The 13,817-nt window shown below is 39.7% G+C and overlaps 1 protein-coding gene across 1 annotated transcript in view; it reads right to left on the reverse strand.

Annotated features, from left to right (window-relative positions):
• APBA1 (amyloid beta precursor protein binding family A member 1) overlaps nucleotides 1-13,817 on the reverse strand; it is a 41,883-nt gene that overhangs the window by 4,241 nt on the left and 23,825 nt on the right. Inside the window, exons 5-10 of the mRNA XM_067315898.1 lie at nucleotides 11,383-11,469; nucleotides 10,566-10,751; nucleotides 6,495-6,674; nucleotides 5,469-5,681; nucleotides 920-1,039; nucleotides 127-267 (exon numbers count right to left, since the gene is read on the reverse strand). Coding sequence (XP_067171999.1) covers nucleotides 127-267; nucleotides 920-1,039; nucleotides 5,469-5,681; nucleotides 6,495-6,674; nucleotides 10,566-10,751; nucleotides 11,383-11,469 — 927 coding nt within the window. The remainder of the gene's footprint in view (nucleotides 1-126; nucleotides 268-919; nucleotides 1,040-5,468; nucleotides 5,682-6,494; nucleotides 6,675-10,565; nucleotides 10,752-11,382; nucleotides 11,470-13,817) is intronic.

A 13,817-nucleotide genomic window follows, 5' to 3' on the forward strand; every position in this document is an offset into this window, starting at 1 on the left:
TGGGCAAATAATAAAAGAAATGGTGTGCTGTCCTTAGTCTTACTTCCACTATTTAAATTTGAACAACAACAGCCCAGAAGAGATAACAGTGATGAAATACATAATACTGCCAAGGCGTACTCTTACCTCACCAACAGCATTTGAGAGAATGTGAACAATTTTCTCATGGGGTGTTGCTACAACACTCTGTCCATTGATTTCAATGATCCTATGGCCGACACGCACGCCTCCTCGCTCTGCTATACCTCCTCGCATAAGGCTACAGATCTGGAAAGAAAAGGACAAATTTATCAAATCCTGGATATGGAACAGAGGCTTTAGTTCACCCATTTTTGCCTGCAAATTGTAATTCAGAATTTAAATACATGTGCTTGTAACAAAGTCTAAAAAGTAATGATTGCTGATTCAAAGTAAAATTTGTTAGTGACAGAGTAACTATCATACATTCTCTTCCAAGAGCAAAAGAAACTGTTAGAAGAGGCTGTTTGGGTTACACTTCAGATGTGTTGTGGTTTGGCAGTTTAAGAGTGCATGAAGGGCCACAGTTTAACAATGTTCAGGATGCAGATGCCTTACTTTAAAAGAGAATCAAGGACAGCATCTTTCTTTTGAGGCCATACAATGGCTTGGTTAGAGATATGATGCAGACTGAAAACAGCCTCAACCACAGTTTTGTTTCTCTAACCTAAAACAGCCTTTCTGCTCCTCTGACTGACTCCAAAGCTGCAAAGTAAGCAGAAGACCAAAGAGAAGAATAACTCCAACCAGCTCAGCTTTTGTATCTTAGACTTAACACACGTGCTAAGTCCTCCTTGCAATGAGGAAGGGAACAGCATTTTTTTTCTCCCCACTTTGTCACACACAAACAAGAAATTTCACATATGTTAAAGCTTCCCCAGATAGTCTGGAAGCAACTTACGATCCCATTCTGCACACTGAAGCCCAACTGGTATCTGAGGTCTGGTCTCCTGATCAAGACTGTGGTTACTGGAGGACACCTAACTATGTTCAGCTTAACCCGGGCCTGGTTTTTCAAACCCTGCAAAAACAAATTACTGTGAAAAATGCTGGCAAAGACAGGGTGAAACATTTAACACGGGCACTGGAAAAAATGATTGTTGAAATGTTGACATGGGAACGGCCCTGAATAAGCAGTGCTTTGTATGTATCGTAACGGAACAGGATAACTGAATACCAGACACAGGCATCAGGATACTCAGTGAAATGAACAATGCAATATCAAATTTTCTTGCCAAGAAGCCGACACTTGTTTTAAGAAACCTAGTATCCTGTTGGCAATTTCTTCATTTCAAAACACAAATCATGTATAAGAATAATATGAAATAAGTCTACACAGATGAGCAAAAAAAGATTTGTTGCTAGAAAATGAAACTTTAAATACGTAACTAAGATAGTTGCAAGTAAGTAGCTTTCCTAATGGGACATACGCAATTCTGTCAAGCAAACAGAAGGTCCTCCTCATATAACACTTGTATGAGCAGTGCTCCTAATTCACTTTCCTTCTCCCTTCTAAACTAGATAGGTCACATTCAGTATGAACTCTTTGCTACCAGAAGAAAACTGAAGGAGGAAAAAGCTGTTTTACTGTGAGGGTGGTCAAACACTGGCACAGGTTGCCCACAGAGGATGCGGCATCTCCATCCCTGGAGCAATTAATACTCCCAAGCGGACACAGCCCTGAGCAACGCAATGCAGCTGGCCCTGCTCTAGCAGAGGTCAGACTAGACGATCCTCACCGGCCTTCAGTGCATCTGGCTGTACACTCCTGTGAAAACCCAAATGCAAAAGTGAAGATGACTGCAGCCTGACCTGACTGATTACACAGTGTCAGGTGTTCAGAGCTCTTCCTTGTAGATAAATCTACTCCCAATGTTAGACTTTTTCTCTGTCTAACACAGAATTGACACACATTTTTCTACTCTAAAATGCTGCATTCAAGCTTTCAATAAATAAATAAAATCCACATCAAGAAAGAACTGCCATGTAAAAAATACAGTAGCTTTCACCTTCCCTTACATCAATACCTATCAATTCCAGTATCTACTTCTGAATTTCTTTTATACATACAAATTGATATCTGGGTATCACTGAAATTAATGGCTGCCTGCCACTGACTTCAAAGGTTCATTCAGAAAAATAACTCCCGCTGCAGCTATGGTAATGCACTGATGTCCCTCCACGCTCTTTACTGATGCTGATTCTGCAGAGCTTAATGAGACTCATCAGTGATTTGAATCACCAGGCTGGCATCTCGCCAGGGTGAACAGACTTGGAGTGTATTTTCTTTGCCTTAAACTGCGTGGACGCAACAGCCACACGGACAACGACTGCCCTCGCGCGCCGGCAGCGCTGAGCCCAGCCTGGCTGGTCGTGCGGGGCGGCTGGAGGAGAGCAGGTCTGTGAACACGAAATGACAAAGCCTGAGGTGGCGAGAAATCCCCCCCTCCACTCACTGCAGCAGCACAGGCTGAGCCCCCTCTCCCCAGCCACCGTGTTTAACTTGCTCCTGGCGCTGGCAGCCCATCACACACACTCAGGGATAAATACATCAGCCCTTTGCGGGTCTTCGTGACAACACACTCAGTAAAAAACAGGGGCTAATTAACCAGCACTAAGCTGTGGTGGGACATGCACTCAGAAGCCTGAGGAGCCTTTCTGCGTCCAGGAGGGTAGGAGGGTGAGGAGCACTGCAGATGCCCCTCTCTATGAGGGATTTAGGTGTCTAACTTTAGTCATCTGAGTTTTACTCAGTTTAGATGCCTTAAACAGATGATATCAACACTCTTACTTCCCCTGAAGAACACACAATTTATTTTTATGTATTCCTAAAAAAAAAAAAAAGTAATATGGTCCCTAATGATTTTTTTTTTTTAATTTTAGAGAAAGAACTGTCTTTTGAAAACGGCTAATTTATAGATTGTGCAGATCAGCCCTGAGTCTGTTTATGACAGTAGCCAACACCAGGTGCTTCTGAAAAAAACATAAGTAGCATAATACAATTAGGGAATAACCATCACATATGGAAAGTTTCTTCTTAGCTCTGTCAGTCTACAACTGGTTTATGGTAAATTAGTAGCAGGGCTTGCATCTATAATATAAAAATAATCTTATTTGAAGTACTTGCAAGACATTCTTATATACATAAAACTTTCTTCATAGGAGTCTTTGCAGCATGCTAAAGATATCTGAAATCCTGAGATATTTCTGCCACATTTAAAGGTGTGCTTAGATTGCTTCCCTTGGAGGTTCATTTAGTTGTTATCCAGAAGTGCTGTATGAACAGCTCCAGATCTATGGCTATGAAGACGTGCAAACACACAAACTATCTTTTCTTTAGAAAGACAAGATAAATGGCTAGCAGTTCCTATGGCAACAGCCACAAGCATCAGCAAGGAAGGAGTACAAGGGTCTCTAGAAGCTGGAGACAGCAAAGCTGTCTTTTTGCTTGTTTTTGTTTTGAGAAAGTACAGAATATTCTCATCACTTCACAACAAAAGTCTACCTGAAAAGGGTCTGAAAGGCACAGAGGAGCAAAACTCATCACTGTTTTAGAAATAAAACTGATGTGGGACAGGAAAGAAGTATGGCAAAGCTGATAACATGAAGAGCCTGAATTTGCAGTCAGCTTCGTTCCCCTGAAGCTGGCACAGAGATATTTAATATGATTATTTTTTCCTTTTCTTCACAAAAAAGGACTGCTTTGCCATAGCTTTAATATACTACACTTCCAGGGTATCGTTTGCATTCACTGAATCTAAAATGGCAGGTTCAGAGACTTGTGCATCCATTACTCCTCAGAGCACAGAAATCATATTTTTGGAAACCAGAATGGCAAGTCTTTATAGCAAAGATCTTATTTCAAGCATTAAGAAATCAATCCATGGACAACAAATACTTTGTGAATTACAAAAATACAGAATGCAAAAAAAAAAAAGGATTTTGCAAAATACAACTATCTAGCAGGAACCAGCAAAAAAAAATAAATGTAAGCTTAATATGCATATTCCTAGAAATCAGAGAAGGATTTTTGCATAGTCTGACACAAGCATTACATCACATGTCTACATGCTACAATGTGGAGGAGCTCTGTGGGATTATTTCAATATACAATCAAGGACTCAATTTAGTTTTATCTCCAGCATTTCCTAGTGAAACTCTCCACCTCTTGAAGCTTTGATGTTTATATACCATTCCCTTCTATGCTGCAGCTACCTCAGGCATTCTTCAGTTCCAGCGGACCTGCTTCCTTTTTGCAGTTACATACTCTTGTGACGATTAGAAGGAAGCTCTTTTAAGTAAAGTATACCATTTAGCCAAATTAAGAAAAACTTTCCACTTTCAAATAACTTGGGTAGTTTTTGCAGAGGATAATTATGCTCCTTTTTCTTTAACTCAAAGTTAAAAAGTTTTTAAAAATATTTTGAAAAGAAAAAGAAAGAGAGAGAAAAGAAAAAGGAAAAGGGAAGAAAAGGAAAAGGGAAGAAAAGGAAAGGGAAGAAAAGGAAAGGGAAGAAAAGGAAAGGGAAGAAAAGGAAAGGGAAGAAAAGGAAAGGGAAGAAAAGGAAAGGGAAGAAAAGGAAAGGGAAGAAAAGGAAAGGGAAGAAAAGGAAAGGGAAGAAAAGGAAAGGGAAGAAAAGGAAAGGGAAGAAAAGGAAAGGGAAGAAAAGGAAAGGGAAGAAAAGGAAAGGGAAGAAAAGGAAAGGGAAGAAAAGGAAAGGGAAGAAAAGGAAAGGGAAGAAAAGGAAAGGGAAGAAAAGGAAAGGGAAGAAAAGGAAAGGGAAGAAAAGGAAAGGGAAGAAAAGGAAAGGGAAGAAAAGGAAAGGGAAGAAAAGGAAAGGGAAGAAAAGGAAAGGGAAGAAAAGGAAAGGGAAGAAAAGGAAAGGGAAGAAAAGGAAAGAAAAGGAAAGGAAAGAAAAGGAAAGGAAAGAAAAGGAAAGGAAAGAAAAGGAAAGGAAAGAAAAGGAAAGGAAAGAAAAGGAAAGGAAAGAAAAGGAAAGGAAAGAAAAGGAAAGGAAAGAAAAGGAAAAGAAAGAAAAGGAAAAGAAAAAAGACTCAGTTCCCTTTGAGAGAGATTCTAGGAGGCAATTAAACAGCAAAAATGGCTTAGGGCAACACTAGGCATCTGGGTCTCCATTTGTCATGTAAAGTTTTTAAGTGTCTCCAGACATACATCTAGTAATATATTCCTTTTGAACCAAATATTCTCCTGGGGCCCAAAGTTCTGCACAGAATCCTTATCTATGCAACTAAATGCCATAGCTCCCTTCTGGGACTCAGAAAATAGATGGAGTATAATTTGCACTGTAATTCTGCAAGTACACTCATGGTAATACATGCTATACAAACATTTGATAGAAATTAATAAATAACATATAGTTCTATACTTTCTACTTACTGTTATGCCTGTAACACTTAAAATGTGTAACATCCAGAAACATCCACCCTACCTTTATAATGCTCTGGCATGTTGAGAGTGGTAAGCCAACCAGACTGGTCCCATTGATTGACATGATCTGGTCCCCTATGTTCAGCTTCCCAGACTTCTCTGCTGGTCCTCCATGCATCATGTTGGCTATGATAACTGTGGGCAAAATCGACCCCCAGCCAGACTCCACAATAACTACACCTAGAATTTCTCCCTTTTGTTTTTCAATGTAAACCTGCATTACAAGAAAAAGTATTTCAAACAAAGGTTTCTTCTCAACTGTGGAATTAACTGCCTCCCCACCAAAAGCATTTGTATCTTTTATGAATCAAAAAGACACACATCCCTTTCTACTTTCCAACCTGTCTTCCTAATTCAAAGGCAAAACAATATAAGGTATACATTTTACTACATTTTAGTTGTATTTAAACAGGAAATAATTGACACTAAAATCACAGATTTTGTTTAATGCTGAACATCCCAGACAGAACTCATTTCTGCATGTGAATGGAGGGAGCTGGAGAAGAAGAAACTCTGGTGCAATGGGCTTTCATGGAGGGAGCTAATCAGGAAAAGATTGCATGAGCTTCTGAGTGCAGATCGGAAAACCATTACCTGGGTGTTGCAATGGTGCACTGGTTCATCTTTATTAATAACAACAAGCAGCAAATCCTTTCAGCAAATACAATTCTTAAATCTGGAATCAACCACACTAGTAAACACTAGTGCCTCCACACATTTTATATTTTTTACTGTATTAACAGTCTGTTTTAAACTCATTTCATTGACATGCAGTGTCCCATATGTCTGAAAATTGTTTGGTAAAGAGAACACAAACAGATGGCAAATCATTTCACTGCTGATAAATTTGTTGTTCATTGTTTGCTTTTGAAACAGAATTGCCCACAGGGTATCCTACTGGGAAGGATATTTTGTCCTCACTGAGGTCATTTACAGGAAGCGCTAATGGTTTTCTAATTTCTGCCAGCATGGGTCTGCAACTCATACAGACAAACTTAGTGCTGTTATGGAGAAAAATGAGACATACATCTTTGCAGTTTTCAGATTTGGAGAAGTGGATCAGGTCGTCATTGTACATGTCCTGGGTATTGAGCAAGTCACTATACTCCTTCTGGCTAAGGTCTTCTGGATTGATTCCATTTGCCCTCAGAAATTCCTGGTAGGCCACACTAAACGCTTGACCTATGGACTGTGCAATCAGCTGTGCCTGTAACAGTTCCCAGAGAAGAGAAAAGAAAAAGAAAAAAAAACAATAAACATTCTTATGATCTTGCCTACTGACACTTTCTGTGTTACAATCACACTGTAAAATGGTTCCTTCCTACAAGTCAAGTTGCTGCAACCTTTTCTAAAAAATATTTGTGCATTAAAAATAAAAGACCCACAAAATGTCAATGCATTCACCTGTGTTGTGAATCCAGCCTGGCAGGCAATTATACATGACAGACATGAATAAAGCCTTCCTTTCACAGGTAAGAATTGCTAATATAAACATAAAGGTATACCCACTGTGTTGACTGGAGTGGAGATGGCAGAATGAGAGCACTAGCTCTCAGGTACAAATCTCTTCCAGCACATGCAGCTCCCAGGTGGCTCTTCCTCTAGCAGAGAAAATGCCATCTCTGACAAGCCAGCAGTGAAAATGAAAACATCTACTTAAAGACACATAGCTGCATTTAAGAGGATATTTCCTCCTCTTTTTATGCCCTTCTTTTAAAATCATCATGTCTGTGTTTGGCAGCTCATATCTCCGTCTCAGATAAAACAGAAAAGGTTAATATCTACTGCTCCATTGAAACAACTGGATCCAGCCCTTGAAGTGCCTGGAAATGCTCATATACAGCTTCCTCTCCATCCTACTACCTCCTTCAGCCTCTCCCCCCAACATTTCATGTTTCCCAGCCTCTCTCCCCAGCTCCAATGACTCTGTCGGTTCCTCACTGCTTTCCCTTCCCAGCCCATCCAACATGGCATGCCCCTCCACCTGCAGCTTCCCAGCGCTTTCTCCGCACCCCATGCCCACAGCTTTCACTCCCTATTCTGTGTTGCTACTGCCCATGAGCCACTCTCAACCCCTGACATCTGCTACTGCAGGAGAGAAGTAGGGGACAAGGGCAGACAAAAGGAAACTCAGCGTCATGCAAGGGCTGGAGCCAGAAACAGCCAGCTGGAGGAACACGTTGCCATGGGGTAGTGATCAACGGAAAGTCAGAATAACGCAATTGCTGGGCGCCAGAGGAAAGCGGCACAGCGCGGTGCCAAGCACTGCGGTGCAAAACCAGAGTGGTAGGTGCAGGAAGCATGGTCCAGCACAGAGGAGGTGGTCATGATGTGCAATGAAACCGACCTTGGTGCACAGCGCTGGCTGTGGGGAGGGAAGGAAGAGGCCAGGAGGGCTGCACAGCTTGCAGCGTAGGCACGAGGGAGTGCTGGGGATGCACGAACACAGCTAAGGTGCGTTTTTGTACAGCTACCAATTGTATTTTTAAGTCTAGTTTGATCCCTAACAAAGGAAGGGTTCCCTACCCTGAAATAAAAAGCCGATTGTTATCTTAAAACAGCTCAAGCTAGCACTAAACCTACTGATGAGAACAGCATGATTGTTGGCATTGAAAAGACCTATGTCTGGACCGGCATTATTTTTGCCAGTGCTCAGATCAACCTAATTTTGATGTCAAGAACAAGACAGCAAGAAAACAGGAGAACTACAGCTCATTAGCTCAGCAAGCTAAGAGAGGAGATAAATACAGACTGTATGTTCATACATACACAAACATTGAGATACTTTTCTCCAAGAAGAAATCAGCTCCAATTTAGACACCCAACATTTGCACACGTCATGAAAGCTTAGATCTTTTGAAGATCCATCCTCAAATGCAATTGAAAATCCGGTGCTGTGCTCCTTAGATAAGGACCACTACAAGCAGGGATGCATTCTGGCCAACACTGATTGGACAGCTTACAGTTTATGAGCAAGCTACTGGGTAAATTCTTTTAGATATCCAGCAGTCCCAGAAGATGAAAAGGTGACAATCAAATATATGAGATTTATAGCATAAAGAGTCTGTACTACTCCACTGGTGGTACAGGATCTTTGGAGCTGCAATCGCTTTGCTGCTAACAGGTATTATGATGTTTACATTGTAATTCCTCCCTGATATACTTTTTCCTAGTCATTTGGATTTTTGAGACAATTTTTGCAAGCTATTTGTGAACTACACCATGACTCAAGGAGAGCTGATACAATCTCCAAAATTTCTTAGCATGTTTTCACACTACTGAATGATGCTTTCTTTGGAACAACAGACATGTACTTTCCAAGCCAGTATCTACTGGCACAGGGAGGATCACATCTGACACAAGTATGACCTGATCCACCAAACAACAGAAAGTAATTCCAGTGATCCCCAGATGGAAGCACAGATTGCAGTTAGCCAAGGTATTAAGAATAGCCTAGGAAAAAGATCCAGGAAGGCTGGATCATGGTCAAGCTATCACAGGCCGAAGGAAAACCAGGCACTGCCTCTGGTGTCTGACAATTTAATCTCCACTTTTTCAACTGGCCAGTAAGAGTTCGGCGATGTCCAACACTTGTGGGTGGAAATACAGGAATTAGAGCCTCAAACCGGGCAGCTTATCAAGTGATATCAGGCCAAAAAACAAACAAAAAAACCCATTAATCTTTCCACTTGCACACCAGTTTCTTGAAGGGTTTTGCAAAACTAGATTACGTGCTCTTTAAAAACTACCAGTTTTTACATTCTCTGTCAAAGTTTTGGTAGAGGATTACTTTTATCGGTACTCTTATCCTTACTTTTTAGTCTCAGCAGTGGGTGATATATGTACTTGCATTTGCAACCACACAATTTATCTGAACTTAAGTTCAGAATAGGGTCACCATTACATAAAATCAACTGTTTACTGTAGGAAACCTTTCTATCTGAAAGTCCTTGCTCATACTCCATGGAGTGCAAGGTATACAGGCTATTCCAAAGAAAATGGTGATTTCACTTAAGTTCTATTAACTAGTTCAATATACACTGAAATGAACTACAAAGTCTTTCTTCACCTTAAGTGGTATGCTAGGCACAAGAAACAGAAATAAACTATTGCCTCCTCATCTGTAGTTTGGGCAGTATGCCTTACTTAACTGACATCACAGTTCTAGTCTGAACATGATTTTCACTTGGGAGCAAATCTTCTCCTTCCACCTCTTGCTATATGAACCACCTCGCTAGTATTAATATGACAGTTGCCACAGAGACAGTTAATACCCTGTTATTTGAAGGGCTGAGAGCTAAATGAGATTTGCTGTCTTCCCAAATTACTAGATAACTTTGTGTGACATCACTTCATTTTAGGGCTAACTAGATTATGAGACTGGTAACTATGTATCTAGCCACTAGGTTCTCACATATGTATGTTTAGTTTTACCTTTCAGTTACTGAGTTTAACAAAATAAATAAAATCAGCAAGTTATACACATTGATTTTTCTTCCACAAATATTTGGGTTTTAATTAGTGAAGGCAGGACAGCAAGTTTGATAACAGGGAATTCAATAAGCCTACACCATACATATTCACTCAGATGTGTCTCCATTTAGCACACTTCGGGATTACCTGAATTACCAACTTTCTTGACTGTTTTTTTGTATGACATCAGCAACTACTCCCCAACTCAAGTCTTCCCATTAAAAAAACAAAACAAAAAAAACAACAACACCTTTCTGATATGTATCAATGATCCTTGTGGCAAAAACTGGGATGAGAAGTTATGTAGAGAAATAAAAGTCTTTGATAGACGGTCACTCTCACAGGCAGAATTTCTGAGCTAGTACATGTAAGCTATGGGCCTGCCTCTCATTGCCACTGGAAGGTATTGTAGGCACCTAAAAGTGGGAAGCTTTTCTACAAAAACCAGCTTTGTGAACAAAATGTCAGGCCCCAACATGTAAACAGAAGACAAGTTCCTCTGCTTAGGCAAAATATTTTTTTGCAGTTAACAAATAAACAGAACCTCTAGTGATGGACTTCAAGCCTATCAAAACGTGCTTATATTTCCACCCCTAGACAATCATGAGACAGAGTAATTCCTTACATCCTCAGACTCAAAGACGTGGCAAATCATTTTGTACTGCCTCTTTCCATCCTGGGAAGGGTGAGATGCTTCCACATTGTCCTGGGAGTTAGACCGTGGCATTCGTCTACGCGCCATGAGAACAACTATATTCCCTATATCTGCGATGTAAGAAATGGTCCGCAGGGGATGATCCATCATGGTTTCCTAGGTAGCAGAAAAGCCAACATCAGCAGCTGTTTTCAGAAAGTTCTTATTGCTCTCCTGGTGTTAGACAAACACAGTAATGGCAATTATAAGACCCTTGTTAGTAACATCCATAAAAAGTCTCATGCACAAGAGGAGATGCCAAGAGAAACAAGAGCTTCGCTTTCCAGAAACAAACCAAAGAGCAAGTTTTATAAATTAAAATTATACTTCCTGTGGAAAAGAATGCAAAGACCTCAATATCAGAACCTGAATGTGCAGGGCACATACGGGACCAACATACACAGAACTATGAACTTCAAATTATCACAACCACATGCATTATACTCCTTTGTGGACAATCTACGCTTATTGTGCTATAGTACCAGGCTACCTAGAATATTCTATAACGTAAACAACTTAGCTTCTCATAAGAAGTGGGCTGACTGAATGAACTCTTATCATTTTCTAGAGTAACACACCAGACTAACCACATGTATGATATGGTTCTTGAGCATGGATTTCTTACTAGGAAATCCTGGAGGGAAATACAAGAACCAGCACTTTTTGAAGGCCACTTTTTTGCAGGTTGGTGAGAGTCTGTTTCAATAGACTATTATTGCAACACCGACAATGGCTTCTTTGCCTATACCTGCGTGTCTGCATTCAATACTTTTATTCTTTGTGTAGAAATGAAGAGGTCCACTTCAGTCATGGGCTGAGATTCACCTTCTGGAGCCTGCGAATAAAGGGATCAGAGTTAACAAATACATTAGGTAAAATCCTTAAAGATGATGTTAGATCACAAACAGGGGCACACTAAGACATAGTCACCAGAACAGCAATGCAAAATAGAGTATTAGATTGCAAAAGCTAAAGATAAACACAAAGATATGGAAACTACATACATATATATGAAAGTGAATTAGATATTATTTGAAAAGTTGTTAATCCCATAAAAGCCTCCCTGATCGCTCTCCTGATCCAGTAAAGTTATACCTCACTGCAACATGAACTGTATAAAGATTCCGTAAAAATCAAATGATTCTCCCATTTTCCTCACATTATGAATCTCTCTTTAAGGAAGGTTTTTCACACAAGCCATACAAGGGACTACAGGTATCTCTTGCCCAAGGAGTTTCTATATGGGCTAACAGTGACTGCTCAGACCAACGGAAAAACTTGTACCACAGGTGGGTGCAGTTTAAGCAATTCGTAACGCAGTTCTGGCAAGAAGGTCTTCACAGTCAGACAACATACTGTTCAAGTACTAACCCACTTCAGAAGTCATACCTTTGTTAACAGAAAGCAAATGCTTGTAATTTTAAAAATAATTAGGATTTGTTAAAAGGCACTTAAAAACTCCATAAACAAAACTTATTACTAAAATCAGTCAAACTCAGCATATTATTGTGTGTATATACGTAAACTTTTTTTTTCTTTTTTGCATCCAGCAATTTGACACATCTGTGAATCAGGCAAAACACTCTTTATAGCGGGATAAAAAAAAGACACTTATTGTTTAATCTACTATTTTACAGAGTTAAAACCTTTGTCATGTCAGCGCTGTTTCTTTAGTATGCATTTTGGGTACTGCCTGTAACCATTTGATAAATCCAATCTTTACCCTATTTCTAACATGAAATGACTAATGATAAGCAACAAAAAAATGGCCAATCAGGCAACTGATTTCTGAGAGATGTCGACTTGTATGGCGGCTCAGAAATAAACCTAAACAAAAGCTTGCTGGATGCAGAAAATAAAAGCACAAAATAAAAAGAAAGGAAAAATCCCTCCCAGAAAACAAAAGAACAGGCATAACATCAAGCTGATGGAGTTTGTACTGCACCTTCTTCCTGCTTTTGGCTAATTTCTGGGCCATCTGCTTAGCATGGAATAAACAGAGACAGGAGAACAGTTAGAGAAGAACTTACAGAAACTCCAAGTCAAGCAGGGATCTGCACACTAATGCCAGGACTCGCAGACTACTAGCTGTTCTAAATTAGTCCCTGCTTAGATTAATTTCCCCCTTTTTGGTTAAAAAAAAAAAGTTTTACGTTTAACACAGTTTAAAAAATGAAAAGAAATTGCACCAGGAATACAAAGGTTAGGTGTTTTTCATTCAAATGTTAGTCCAAACAAACAGCTGCTTTTTTTTTTTTTAAAGGCACTTCCTCTCATTTATAGCATTGCAAACATGAGGAGCTCTTTTGAAGAAACACCAAGTAAAAGGTGAGAGAAGAAGTTCAAACGTTATTATTCCAGTCTTCTCAGATCTAAAGCATTTAAATTCAAGTATTCAAGTTGCATAATGCTCTCACACACATAAGCAAGCTTAAAAAATAACCCCCCTAAAACTATGTTAGTCTTTCCTGGAAAAACACAATGACAGAAGATAACTGACTGAACCCTTTTGCCCTCCATTTTATTCTCCTTCCGTGCAAATGCACCCATGCCAGTGTTAGCATCATGCATCTGGGCAACAAGTTTTCCTGTGACAGCAGCCTAAAGGTCCATATCACATTTTTCCATGAAAGGCAGTAGAGGATTCACTTCCACAGACACCTGAAAACTATCCTATCAGTAAGCAGTTTAATTGCTTTATATCCAGAGATATTTCACCCCATTGCAATAAATCAGTATCTTGTGTGCTATTACTGTGACAACAACAATAATATCAATAAATATCATCATTCTTAAAGTCTTGCAAACATGAATTCAAGTTAAAATACAAACCTAAGGTGAACTGAACTTATGGACCTCCTTACTGAAGTAGTACAATACTCACCTGGCTGGCAGACATCCTTTTACTTCCCACCATAACATTGCTTCTTAGCTAAGTAAATTAACAGGAGTTCTTGTGGTGGGCAAGGGTCTTACTGTGACAGGCTTCACAGATAAGGATTCATGACTAACTATGTTTAGGAAGAACAAACAGGAAGCCTGAATCACAGACACGTCAAATGTTTTACACTGATGCTTACAACTTCAATCTCTCAGTTTTAGTTTAAACCAGTCTGAAAGCAGCTATTGAAAGTGTAGACTGTGCTTCTTATTTAACAATATGAACAAACATTTTCACATCAG

This window comes from Apteryx mantelli, chromosome Z (assembly GCF_036417845.1).
Source record: "Apteryx mantelli isolate bAptMan1 chromosome Z, bAptMan1.hap1, whole genome shotgun sequence".
NCBI lineage: Eukaryota > Metazoa > Chordata > Aves > Apterygiformes > Apterygidae > Apteryx > Apteryx mantelli.